Here is a 12,462-nt window from a genome sequence, read left to right on the forward strand (position 1 = left end):
CCTGAGCCCAATCATCTGGCATCGTCTGGTGGGGAAATAGCAGTTAAGTGACGTTTTTTTAGCTGAAGTACACTTGGTGCAATTTAATTCAAATCTCCAAGTGTATCAGGAAACCCTTCTGCACATTATTTCCCCGCCAAGGTTTGTACAAACACTTACGTGGTTTTTTTTTTAATATTTCAAATATTTTTCTATCATATTCTGCCGCCATTTTATTTTTCTAATTATTTCTAATAATTTATTTTTCAAATATTTAAAATTATCGCGCGAGTAATGAGAATTATTAATAAGGGTGCATTCGAAAAATTAATTATAAATTTTATTACGCATTTTGTATAAACAAACCGGATTTTCTTTCGTTCATTTCGTTTTACTCAGAGAAAAATAGGATTTCTTAGCGTGAAAAAATTTCTACATCCCCCAATAATTGCATTATAAATTGAAAACAAAAATTTTTCAACTTTAGGAGTAAATAAATTTAAACAAATGATTAAATAAAAGATAATATAAATATTATTTCATCATTAAACTGTGTAACAGAGCAACTTTTTCATTAACAATAAATCTTTGTATCAAATCAGTAATTGAATCTACAGAGTCTCGAGCAGCTTGACGTCTCATCGCTTGTTTTACTTCTTCACGGACTCCCTTGTCAGCACCTCTAGTAGTTATCCTGCGATTTTGCAGTACTTCAGATCCGATCGCTATGTCCAGTGAAATTCCGCCACCGTGTTCTGTCCACAAGTACGTCAACTCCTCTAGGATATCGATATTTATTATATATTCGAGGAACAACGGGTACTGGAAGGCTTTGTTTGCTTGTATTCTCTCGGTGATGGTGCTCAGAAGGTTTGATTCTTGGGGCCAGTCTATTTGCATTAGTACCAGAGCGTTCCCTATAGCCCAGTCTCCAGTGTCGCCTACCACCGTTAGTTTACTCTGTAATTTATTTTTATTTTAATTTTACAATCAAGTCAAGTAAAAATTTAAGAAGACCCAGTGCCCAATCAGGGAACTAGTACCTGATCACTCATGTATTTGTGAATCTATATTTACTGAATATAGATATAAAAATACATAGAGAGATCGAATACTACACAGAAAAAAAATAATTTCTTGGTGCAAAAAATTGTTACTCGCTCCAAGAAATTCTTTACACTCGAAATTTAAAATAAAAATTTTCTTGGGTCGATAAAAAGTTTCTTTGTGGAGAAAAAATTCTTGCGTCAAAAAATTTTTTATAGTCCTAAGAAAATTATGATACTAAAGTTAGCAGACGTCTAATAATTTTTGGATTTTTTTTAAACGATAAATTATAAAAAAAAACAAATGTTAGAAAAAATTGCACCTATAGTTTGTTAAATTTTCTGTGTGCATATTTTTAGTTTTTTTTTTTCTGTAATTCATTTAATGAATTTCAATTCATTTAGTTAACTTCTGGATCATAGAAAATTTTCATGATTTTGAAGTTGGCAGACAATTTATAATTTTTGAATTTTTTTTTCTACTATTTAATTACGAAAAAAAAAAAAAACTAAAAAAATGCACACGTAGGAAATTAAAAAATCTATTAGTGCAATTATTTGTAATATTTTTTTTTTTATAATTTATCATTTTTGAAGAATTCGAAAATTACTAGACGTCGGCCGAATTCAGTATCACAAATTTTCGTCTTCAATTCATGATATAGAATATTTCTTGCGACAAAAATTTTGTTTTTTCTGTAGTTCCCTGATCGGGTACTAGGTCTTATACCTTAAATATAAAATTAATTTTACCTTAATACCAGCTAAAAGTAATTTGCAGCAGTACTGAAGAATCGGTAATTCAGCAAGTGGTAAATAATGCAAGTGCCTTAAACTCGAAATCGTCAATTTGTTAGATACTTTTCCGCGTATTTGTGGCAGTGAGCTTGCAATCAGTACAATATAGTCCAACATTGCCTGTAAAAAATAATATATTAGCCCATTTTTAAAATCAAGTCTTTAAATTAAATGAAAAAAGTTCAATGACTGATAGAATACCCCGTAGTCTTTGATACAGTAGTAAGTACTCGCTAATCGTAAGTGCATTGCCAGACTTCCGGTGTTTTCTTGAGAAAATCTCGTGAGTAAATCATGATGTAGGCCCTTGTACATGGCTACGTCTGTCAAAAATGGATTTATCCAGGTTTCGAGGTGCATTTGCTGACTGAGTTTAGCTATTTCTCGCTGCATATACTCAGTACTGTGTAAAATATCCCAGAGCATTACTGCTGATGTCAATCCTTGTCCGTCATATTCTCCATCGCTCGTTAAAACAATCCCTGGGCTTTCTTCTCTTTTACGTTTTTTTATTTTAGTTTCTAAAAGAATTAAATAATTAAAAATTTATTTCCATAAAAGAATACTTGATAATTAATTTGAAGTACCGGTAGAAGGGAATGGCTCAGTGAAGGCTTCAACAAGACAATAAGGCACGTCATCATTTTTAATTTTACTAAAATGTCCATTTAAAATCCTAATTAACACAACGACTGTACAAATCGACAATTGTTTGATCGTCGGCTCGTCATTCAAAGTATTTGTATGAGTTTTTATGTATTGCTGAAGTCTCTCGCAGTAGACCTCCTGGTTCCAAGAGGTCGCGAAGAGACTGCCCAGCTCCCAGCCGAGTTTAGTGCCCATGACATCCATCACTTGGAACAATCTGTCCCAGGGCTGCTGGATCTGTGAATCCAGCGGCTGTTGAATGTAAGCCAGATAAAATTCAATCGCTTTGCAGAGCAATCGCAAACTCAATCGTGGGTTTAATTCAACAGGTGCTCCACCTAATAGTGGAAGCGCGTCACAAGCTAAGAGATGCCTGAAGCCATTGACTGCTTGTCCTGGGTGACTGTGTTTCTCTGCTGTCAGTAATGTTTCTACAAGTCGAGGCTAAAAAAATAATTTTTTAATTAACAAATTTGTTGATATAAAAAGAAATTAATTTCTTACCCCATGGGTCGGAATCGTTTGTGGAAATCTTCTTAACAATAATAACAATAATTTACAATGTTCCATAGTATCTTCACTGTGATCGGCTGTCATTATCAATAACCTGTGCTGTAGTTCTTGAGGAATGTGTTGAAACATTTGGCACAATAGCTCAGAATCAGCATCTGGTTTGTCAGACCTCAGACACGCGGTTATTGATTCTATTTCTTCCCATATTTCACGACTGTCAGAAAAATTCTGAAATCTACATAATTAATTAGTCTTTTATTTACTCATTAAGGCTGGGTCGTACCTAAAAAAGTCTTGAATTTTAGATTTATATTATTTTATTAATTGATTTTCTTTACAGCGATTTTTTTTTTATGAAAAATTGATGATACTGAAGTCAGCCGACGTCTAATATTTTTGGATTTTTTTTAAATGACAAATTATAGAAAAAATAATATTTGAAAAAATTGCACTTGTAGTTTTTTTAATTTTCTACATGTGCATATTTTTAGTTTTTTTTTTTTTTTGTTATTGATTTGTTAAAAAAAAATACTCCGAAAATTTTTAATTGTCTTCTAACTTCATGATCATAAGTTAGACAATTAACAATTTCTGGATGTTTTTTCAACCAATCAACTAAAAAAAAAAAAAAAAACTAAAAATATGCACATGTAGAAATTTTAAAAAACTATAAGTGCAATTTTTTAGAATATTTTTTTTTTTACATTTTATTGTTTTAAAAAATTTTCAAAAATTATTCGACGTTGGCTAACTTCAGCGTCATAAAAATTGACATGAAAATTTTACTGAAATTTATTTTCCAAATTTCGTTTAACGGCTCTAATTTTTTAAAAATTAATTGTTAAAATTTTAATACGTCAATAACAATTGAGTCATTAAATATTTTTAAAAAGCGGGGGGGAGGGGGTCTGAGAATGACTTTAATAAATAAATAAATCTAAAATTCGAGAATTTGTTAGGTACAGCCCAGCCTTAATTGATGTCGTATAAATTAAAATAATTATTTACATTTCACTGAAACACTTGGCAGCTTCCTTGACATTTTTCGACAATTTTTCAATACGATAGGCTTCAAACTAAAAAATAAAATTTATTATCTTATAAATGTTTTATTAGTTTACTTATTATTATTGTCGGCAGAATTCTAACCTGAACTTTAGCACTGTGTGGAAATAACGATTTCGCAGTAATTAACCACGATTTAGCAGCATAAATATCAGTAGACATCGCTTCTTTAGCTCGTAATAATAAATAGTCTTCTTTAGACATCGTATTGTCTGTAATTGGGTGATTTTCAAACATTTTTTAAACTTAAATTATTTTTTACAGCTCAAAGTAAATAAAAACATGTGTAGTATATTTATTTATTATTATTATTATTATCATCAAATAATCGGGTAAAGAAAATTTCTTCACTATCATCAGAAGTCGGTAAAATATTTTTACCGTCAGAGCAGTTTCTAAAAAAGTTTAAATTTGTGACAAGATGGCGGCAGCAGTGAAATTTGTGCCGGAAAAAATGAGAGAAAATTAGAAATTAGAATCAAAATTAGGAAGAGGAATCGGTAGAAATCGAAGAAAGAAAAGAAGACAAGATCTTCTGATGACTTGGTAATGTAAATTTATTTATATGATTTAAACTAATATATATATATAGAAAAAAATAATATATCATGTTGATAAATAGACGAGTATTATGGAAATCTAAAATATATGTGGAGCGTCGTAAAGTGGGTACATTTATAAAGATATAACTATGAGCACTCAACGACTGAAAGCCGCTTATACTTTTTTAGGTTGAAAGCGTTATTTCTGTTATAACTTAATCCTAGGGTCAAAGTTCTTAAGTGGTTATGACAATCTCTAACTATTTTTACTTTTATTTATGCTCTTTGTTGTTATTTATTACAAAAAAAATTTTGGAGGGTCTGTAATAATTTTCGTCCGAGGTTTTCTCTCAAACAAATCCTCTAAATGCAGATTAAGAAGGAGGCGCGACGTATTACTCTATAATTTGGTAATCCACGTTTTCATTTTTCGAAAAAGTTCATTTTTCTAAGAGAATTTCTATTTAGTGCGCAAGTGCAACAAGGATAGTATCGTCCGTCGAGGAAGTTTGATAGAGAAAGAAGTTCAGACCCCTGTTAGTTTATTTATTATTATTAAAGTAGACAAACAAATCAATAGATCGGGGAAAAGCCAGCTGATGACTGACAATTTTTATTTAAATACAAATTCAAATCTGGGTAATTTTGACTTGTCACGGTCATAATGTCCGATCTGCAAAATGATACTTAGACATGGTTTAAATTTTATTTTGGCGGTTTAAAATTTGAAATTACCCGATTTAATAGTAACCCAAGAGCACAAGAAAAATTTGAGACTCTGTTGAATTCAAATTAATAATTGGTTTCATGATAACAATTTGCCGTCTTAAGGTCATTAGACAGTCCTCCGTTTTTTAAAAATATGCAATGACCCAAATGTCATAAGCGTATTAAAATTTTTTTAATTAATTAAAAAAGAATAAAAACTTTAATTAGAAAAAGAAAAATTTTCCTGAGATATAGAATTTTAAAAAAATTACTTACAGCTGTCATCAGTCAGGAGTTGAACAAAATTTGGTAAATAGGGGAGGGTGAAAGTGGGCCTTCATAAAATTTTATGGAGGCCCACTTTGCCCCACCCTCCCCTGAATTCTAGCCTAGAAAATTTGAAAATTCGAATTATAAAATTGACATGAAGATTTTACTTAAATTTTTGTAACAAATTTCGTTTAACTTCCAATTTATATATACCAATTGGAAGCAATATTTTTGAAAATCCATACCTCAGCGAAATTGTCCTTTTTTCAATTATGGTTTTAATTTTTTTTTAATCAATTGATAAAATTTTGATACGCTTTTAACAATTCAGTCATTGAAAAAAAGTCAAAAGCTTTTTTTGAGCCGCGCGGGAGGAAGAATCCTAATAAACATATTTTTAAGAGAAGCTTCAAATATCCTGACAGAGTAAAAAATACTCGTCGATTGTATTAAAGAATAATTATATGAAAAACTATCAAATAAATGAAGTTACTTGAAGCTTCATAAACAAAAATACTTTTCATGAATATTCTGGAGTACCTCCCTATTAATAAATGCAGACTGGAGGACACTGTTGGGTAATTTTAAGCCAGTTGTCAGTTATATTGAATTGGGTACATAAAAATTAGATTAATATGAATATTGAGTCAATAACTAGACAAGTATAGAAATAAATCAAATTCGCAACTGTTAATGTCATTAAACTCAGGATCTACGTACTCTAAGATAGCTTAGGTTGGTTAGTTAGCGAGCAAGTACACGTATCAAAGGCACTCAGAATCCGAGTTTAACAAAGCCAGCACGAAATTTACCAAGCGTATCACGTAGTGCACGTAGTCTACCTTGTCTGCTTATGCTCCGGTAAACCTAAATCACCCAACGACTTCTCTCTTCTCTTATTCTAAAACTTTGGCCTTGATACTCGTCAAGGGACGTCTGCAACTCGGCAAGCTCGCTAATGTAAACAATCGGGTGGGTATGACTTGTGTGCTCTAATGCTAGACTAAATGCCTTGCTGTATTAGATTTCACTAAACATTTTTTATTTTTCATTGGCTGCAGGATTAATGACACTTTGAAAAACTTTTTAGTTTAGCACGAAGCTCCATACATCAAATAGAATATGGATGCCAAAAACACTCCCGGTACATTCATATATGTATACATAGATAGATATATCTAATATAGTATTTAGATCGTCGGGTGTTGATAACCGGACGGGTGGCATCGTATAAAATTTAAGCCAAATGTGCAACTAAGTACCTACTTAGATTTGACGCAGGGGATCAAGATTGCATTTGAATGGACGATTTTGTCAGCGGATTTACAGCTCGGAGATTTATTTATTGTTCTGTTTAAACTTTGACCACCTGACGACCCTCCCTTATGTCATACTCGACAAAATTTTTTTTGTTGTTCATTTACATCATCATTACCCGCGTATTTAAATTTTTTTTAGGCAAATTAATTTCTGACAGAAAATTTTTACTATTTCTTTTATTTATTTGATAAATTGTATTTGACTCTGACGCTTAACCCCCTAAAAATCATAAGATACAATAGACACATAAAAAAAATCTGACAAACAGTTGACCCTGCGGGAAAACCCCAAAACTTCCTGTTGTTTTCGAACTCAGGAAGCTGAGTCTATAGATTTTCTATAGAATTTCTTAGCTAAGTCTATACGACGATTCTGATCAAAATTAAGGCGTCCGTTGGATGCTTGAAGGCTCGAGTGTATCAGGCTTCTGAAAATTTTTCTATAATTATCAATTTTCATAGCGGGAAGTTCAAAATTTATAATTAATGATTATTAAAATACTATAAGTCAATGAAATGAGGAATAATTTATTTAAATACATAAATGTGACTGATATTCCTGAATAACTAAGGTCCATATAGGGCATAAAGCAGCACGATTGGTAATATGTCCATTGTAAATGTGAAATCGAATTTGTCAATTAGACGTTAAACATTTACGGTTGGTTAGACAGGATCTGGTGGAGCACAATGGTCATCAAGCATCACCTTTATTCCTCCTCCTCTTATTCCATTTAATATACAGTATACTGTATAGTATATTTACGATGTGCGAATACGCGTGAGATGACAGCTGTAGTTTAGTTTTGCCGCGGGCATCTGATTTCACATTATAATACATATGCACATACCCCGGGTCTAATTGAAACAACTCACAAAACCGTAGAGAATCGGCGATGCTTTATTTCCCTCTGTACATGTATATATCAGGAGACATATATACATATATATAGTGAGTGGTATTTTATTATCATCATCATTATTACTATTATTATTATTATCATTGTTGTAATGCATTATCGAATTTTCTGAGCTATGAAAAATAAGGGAGATTAATTAAGTTATCTCCAGGGTCGCGCACCAGAAGATTGTAATGCCGACAGCGACAGCCTCGAATAAGAGTCGAGAAAAGACGAAAGCCTTTGAATAATATGTTCTTCGCTAATTTGATTCAGACAAAAGGAGCATTATTCACTCTTCGTCTGTCCGTCTATTTGCTCTACAATAACGATCTGGTTTGACGCTCTTACTCTAAACTATTATTTGTCTCGTTCTTTGTCTCTTCTCTATTTTACCCTGACTCTCTCTCCTATTCTTCTGGGATATAAAGTTTCCTGGTACGGTCGTCCTGGTTAATCACTATAATTGATATTCCGCTGATATCACCTCGAAGAGTAATGGAGTAACCCGATAACGAGGTAACCGCACTCGGAAAGTGGAGGATGAATCCCTTATTGCCGCGTTCGCCAGCTCGTTTGTTTCTCCAATTCAATTATATTATATTATACCTAGAACTGCTCACTAAGACTTGATAATATCCTTATTTCCTCTTTTTCTTAAGCCAATTATCTTTCTGTAAGTAAATATACCTCAAGTATACAACAATTTTGAATAATTTCTTAATAACTACTTTTATTCCCACACAATTTTTAAACAAATTTGTGTAATTTTTATAACAAAATGACCTTTTAAATCTTTCAACCCTCGAATAATTTATTTGCGGACATGTTTAACTGACACACGAGGCTGCTTGTCGCATTGTTACTCGAATATACTCACGGTCAAAGGAAACAGCACATCATAGTAATAACCGTCATCAAACGATGATCACTTAGTTGTGTGCATAAATATTTTTTAAAATAACAAAAAAATTATTTTATTATTTAAAGAGCTGTAATAATACAAACAATACTGAATTTTTGTGCTGCGTTCACTGTAAAAAATTTGCGGAGTGACCGCGGATTAAATCCGGAGTGAATACGGATTTAAATAAAATTCAAATCACTCCGAAATCACTCATCTGAAAAAACAAACTCTTATTTACTCCGTATGCTGATTGATTTTTTTTAAAAACTCCGAGTTTAGTCCTCAAAAGCCTCAATTCCTTTGATGTTTTAGGGTAGAGGTACCATTTGTGGCCACTGCTCCATTTTTGGACATTTAATCTTTTATTTTAATTAATGAAAAAGTGTAAAATGAAATTTTCATTTCAGTAGTGGGATAGAAGTATTATTGGGTCTTTTATTTTAATTTTTCAAGTTTCCAAAACTGGCCCTAAAGTGACCAAAAACGGTACCTGTACCCTATTCGCCGCCTAGAAAGTATAACTCTACTTTAGAACTCAAAATTCTCAATGAGAACTATGAGGTCTAAATGGGAATAATTTATCGACTTTAAATTATAAGTAAGACCTCAAAATCCTCAACGAATGAAAAATTATACTTCGGACTTTTAAAAATTTTAGATAGAAAAAGGAGGGGAAAGAATACGTCGAATGAGACTTTTGAGGTTCAAATGTGGATTAAATTATTCATGTATTTTTTGAGTATTTTGAGGCTCTAATCCAGATTATGTTATTCCAGTTTAGTCCTCAAAGTGGTAAAATGGGTCGTAACTACTACTTTGAGGACTAAACTAGGATAACTTCCTATAACGGTTGTCAAATTTCTAAATTAATCTTCAGAAACATCATTGAGAACTTTGAGACTTAAATCCGAATTTGTTTTTTGACTCGGGGAGTGACCGCGGATTAAATCCGGAGTGAATGCGGATTTAAATAAAATTTATATTACTCCGAAATCACTCATCTGAAAAAACACTCTCTATTTACTCCGTATGCGGATTGATTTTTTTTAAAAACTCTGAGTTACGGAGCCGCGCGTGGATTCAAATTTAAATAAAATCTGTAATTACTCGAAACTCATTCCCGACTTTTTCCAGTATAAGAGAATAGAGAACGAGAAATAAATTTTGTTTATTGACCGGCTGTTTAAAATTGTCACTCAACAGAAAGTAATACGCACATATACATTTACTATGTACACATTCTGGGAAATGAAAAATTAAAAATGACAAATCAGAATCATACAAGTGATGGTTATTTCATAGCGAGTTTCAGTGATCCACGTCGTCGTATATTTATACATGTGTGCAGACATTCGTGCGTGGCTCAAAACTATACTCAGGTCTACTCGGTTTTACCGGTAATTCGATTAAATTAAAGTATCGTCAACGACTAACGAGCATGCATGACGGTAGCACGACATTAAACTGTCCGCAATATCCGCCATTTCGAAATAACCCGGCAGGGTAAAAAATAAATAAACAGTAACTAGACAAAGAAAAAAAATTCAGAGTGAGACGATTATAAATATACGAGATGAATAAAAAAGAGAGAGTGAATGAGTGAGGATAAAAATTACAGCTGCATGCTACATAGAGTATAATATTCAGGAAACGAGGTATTCTATTGTACTTTTGTCATAGTTAAACTGTCAGGGTAATTCTCTCGTTTCTACCTGCTTATGTTTATAAACAACCTGCGTTATAAACAGCTCATTGTTGAAATACCCACCGCTGATATAATTCGCTATTGAACTTGTCATTTTACCGCAGCTAAATAATTATTTACAATTCCGAGCCTTTATTGATACTTACAGTGCACCAGAGTAATGCACACATACCACACCCGCTCAGGTCCACACATATATTTTTATATCTCACAACTCTCGTAACTAAGTAATTACTAACTCTGTCCTCTGTCATCATAATTATCATATCTCTGCACAAATAAATTATCAACGATTCCATGTGAAAATACCTCGCATTCAATTCTGCAATTGATAAATTAATTGATGGATAATGGACGTCAATTTACTGGATATGGATACAGTAAAATATTTTAAAAGCAGAGAGCGGTAATAATTCACTATATTTATTTTTTAAATATTCCCTTGACAAAATTCATATAAGAATAATTTTTCGAGGTGTTGAAATATTTTATGGCCCGCGGAAAAGAGCTACATTTAAATATCTCTTTTGCTCGTCTGTGTGCTGAGTGTGTGTGGGCTCTTCTCATGCAGTATGAATAAAACATCTAGATGGAGTATGGTACGGAATTAAAGAAGGACACTTGAGCTAACGAGTCTCTTTTATCCTTGTGTATATTTTACTCACTGATTAATTATCATTTTTTATGTATATATATATATACATACATATGATAATGGATATATGAAAATCGCCGTATTTTTTATGGATTTAAAATTGAGGGGATCGTGGATAATTCTGCAAAATAAATATCTGCTGTAAGTCTTTGGCTACAGACGGGGTAACAACGGATTCTCTTGACATCTTAAAGTGTACAGTCTCTTACTCTGGTGTGTATGCGTTGTTGGATGTCTTCCAATCAGATCCGGTGTATTACTCTTAGCGACGACGCGCAGTCGCGTAGGAATGAGAGAGTACATTCACCCCCTTTGAGAGAAAGTTGGGGTGGAAAAGAGAGTAGAGTAGATGGGAGATGGAGATGAGAAAGAGAAAAGTGGATGAGAGGATAGGTTTACCGGGAATGGCAAGGCAATACCCGGGGTGTGAAAATCAACGTGGGAGGGACATGGTCGAGAGGGTGAGAAACCGAAACACGTATCCCCGCGGGGTCCAGCCTCAAGCCTTGGATACGCGGAGGGGCTGCCAAGCTATAACACCGGGGTTGGCCTCTCTCTGTTCGTCGACGCAGACCCAGAACCAGACTACAGAAAGAGACGGATGATGATGATACCAATTTAAAAGAGAGTAACAGAGATAAAGTCACTGGTAGTTGTGATATTGCCGCCATTTTACAGCATCGTGAATCTGCATAACGATCAGAGACTGTCGTGTTTATCAAAGCTTTTCTCCGCCATCTCCATAATGTTCTGACGCGCACTGAAAATACGGTATACTTAAAATATACATGTAAGCGTCATCTTGTTACACTACAAAGGACAGTGATGAATATATTTATACTGTTTTCATTTATTTAGATTTTACAGAGGAGCATAAAGACGACAAATCCTCAGGACAACTTATGGGACTTAGCAACGAGGTCTAGATGCGGGGAAAAAATATTTATTGACCATCGTCTTGGTTTAAATTGCGGGTCAATTCCCAGCACGACCGTTGGAGGAGAAAAATATTTAGTGACAGGTCGTGAAGGGTGGATTGGTTATTAGGGCGCTTATTAGCCTGGCATATGGACTGGAGACTACCAGAGAGCAGAGGGACGAGTGTATACGAGATAACAATCTCCATCGCTTCATCAAATCCCGTAGCTGTAGATATACCTACTGAATATCCACTGCTACTGTTTGCAGAGTAGTCTCATGTGCAGGTCCTGTGTCAAGGGATTCTGCAGACTCGGACGCAATCTCGCATGATGATCTCGTGATTTCACATCTTGCATGCAAATGTCCTTTACAGCTTTGAAACCACAGCTTATAAAAACTCCCTGTTATTTTTCTATTAATTTATAATTATATATAACAACCCGAGTTAAAAAGAAATGAGAAATTGATGACAGAATAGAACAATTAT

At 33.3% G+C, this 12,462-nt stretch overlaps 1 protein-coding gene across 1 annotated transcript; it reads right to left on the reverse strand.

Moving 5' to 3' along the window:
* Nucleotides 1-487: 487 nt before the first annotated feature.
* On the reverse strand, nt 488-4,334 carry LOC130667296 (integrator complex subunit 10). Its single transcript, XM_057468779.1, has 7 exons — nt 4,134-4,334; nt 3,993-4,060; nt 2,976-3,219; nt 2,411-2,915; nt 2,025-2,344; nt 1,779-1,943; nt 488-939 (listed from the first exon to the last, which is right to left on the reverse strand). The coding sequence occupies exons 1-7, from the start codon at nt 4,284-4,286 to the stop codon at nt 514-516; spliced, it is 1,881 nt and encodes a 626-aa protein (XP_057324762.1). The 5' UTR covers nt 4,287-4,334; the 3' UTR covers nt 488-513.
* Nucleotides 4,335-12,462: the final 8,128 nt, after the last annotated feature.

The sequence above is a fragment of the Microplitis mediator genome, chromosome 5, assembly GCF_029852145.1.
Source record: "Microplitis mediator isolate UGA2020A chromosome 5, iyMicMedi2.1, whole genome shotgun sequence".
Classification (NCBI taxonomy): domain Eukaryota; kingdom Metazoa; phylum Arthropoda; class Insecta; order Hymenoptera; family Braconidae; genus Microplitis; species Microplitis mediator.

Excerpts from the sequence above, each read along its gene's own strand:
- LOC130667296 (XM_057468779.1), bottom strand. The coding sequence starts at position 4,286 with ATGTTTGAAAATCACCCAATTACAGACAATACGATGTCTAAAGAAGAC. Across the intron at positions 3,220-3,992 it reads GCCAAGTGTTTCAGTGAAAT|ATTTCAGAATTTTTCTGACA; the intron begins GTAAATAATTAT and ends TTAATTATGTAG. Across the intron at positions 940-1,778 it reads TACTTTTAGCTGGTATTAAG|AGTAAACTAACGGTGGTAGG; the intron begins GTAAAATTAATT and ends AATAAATTACAG.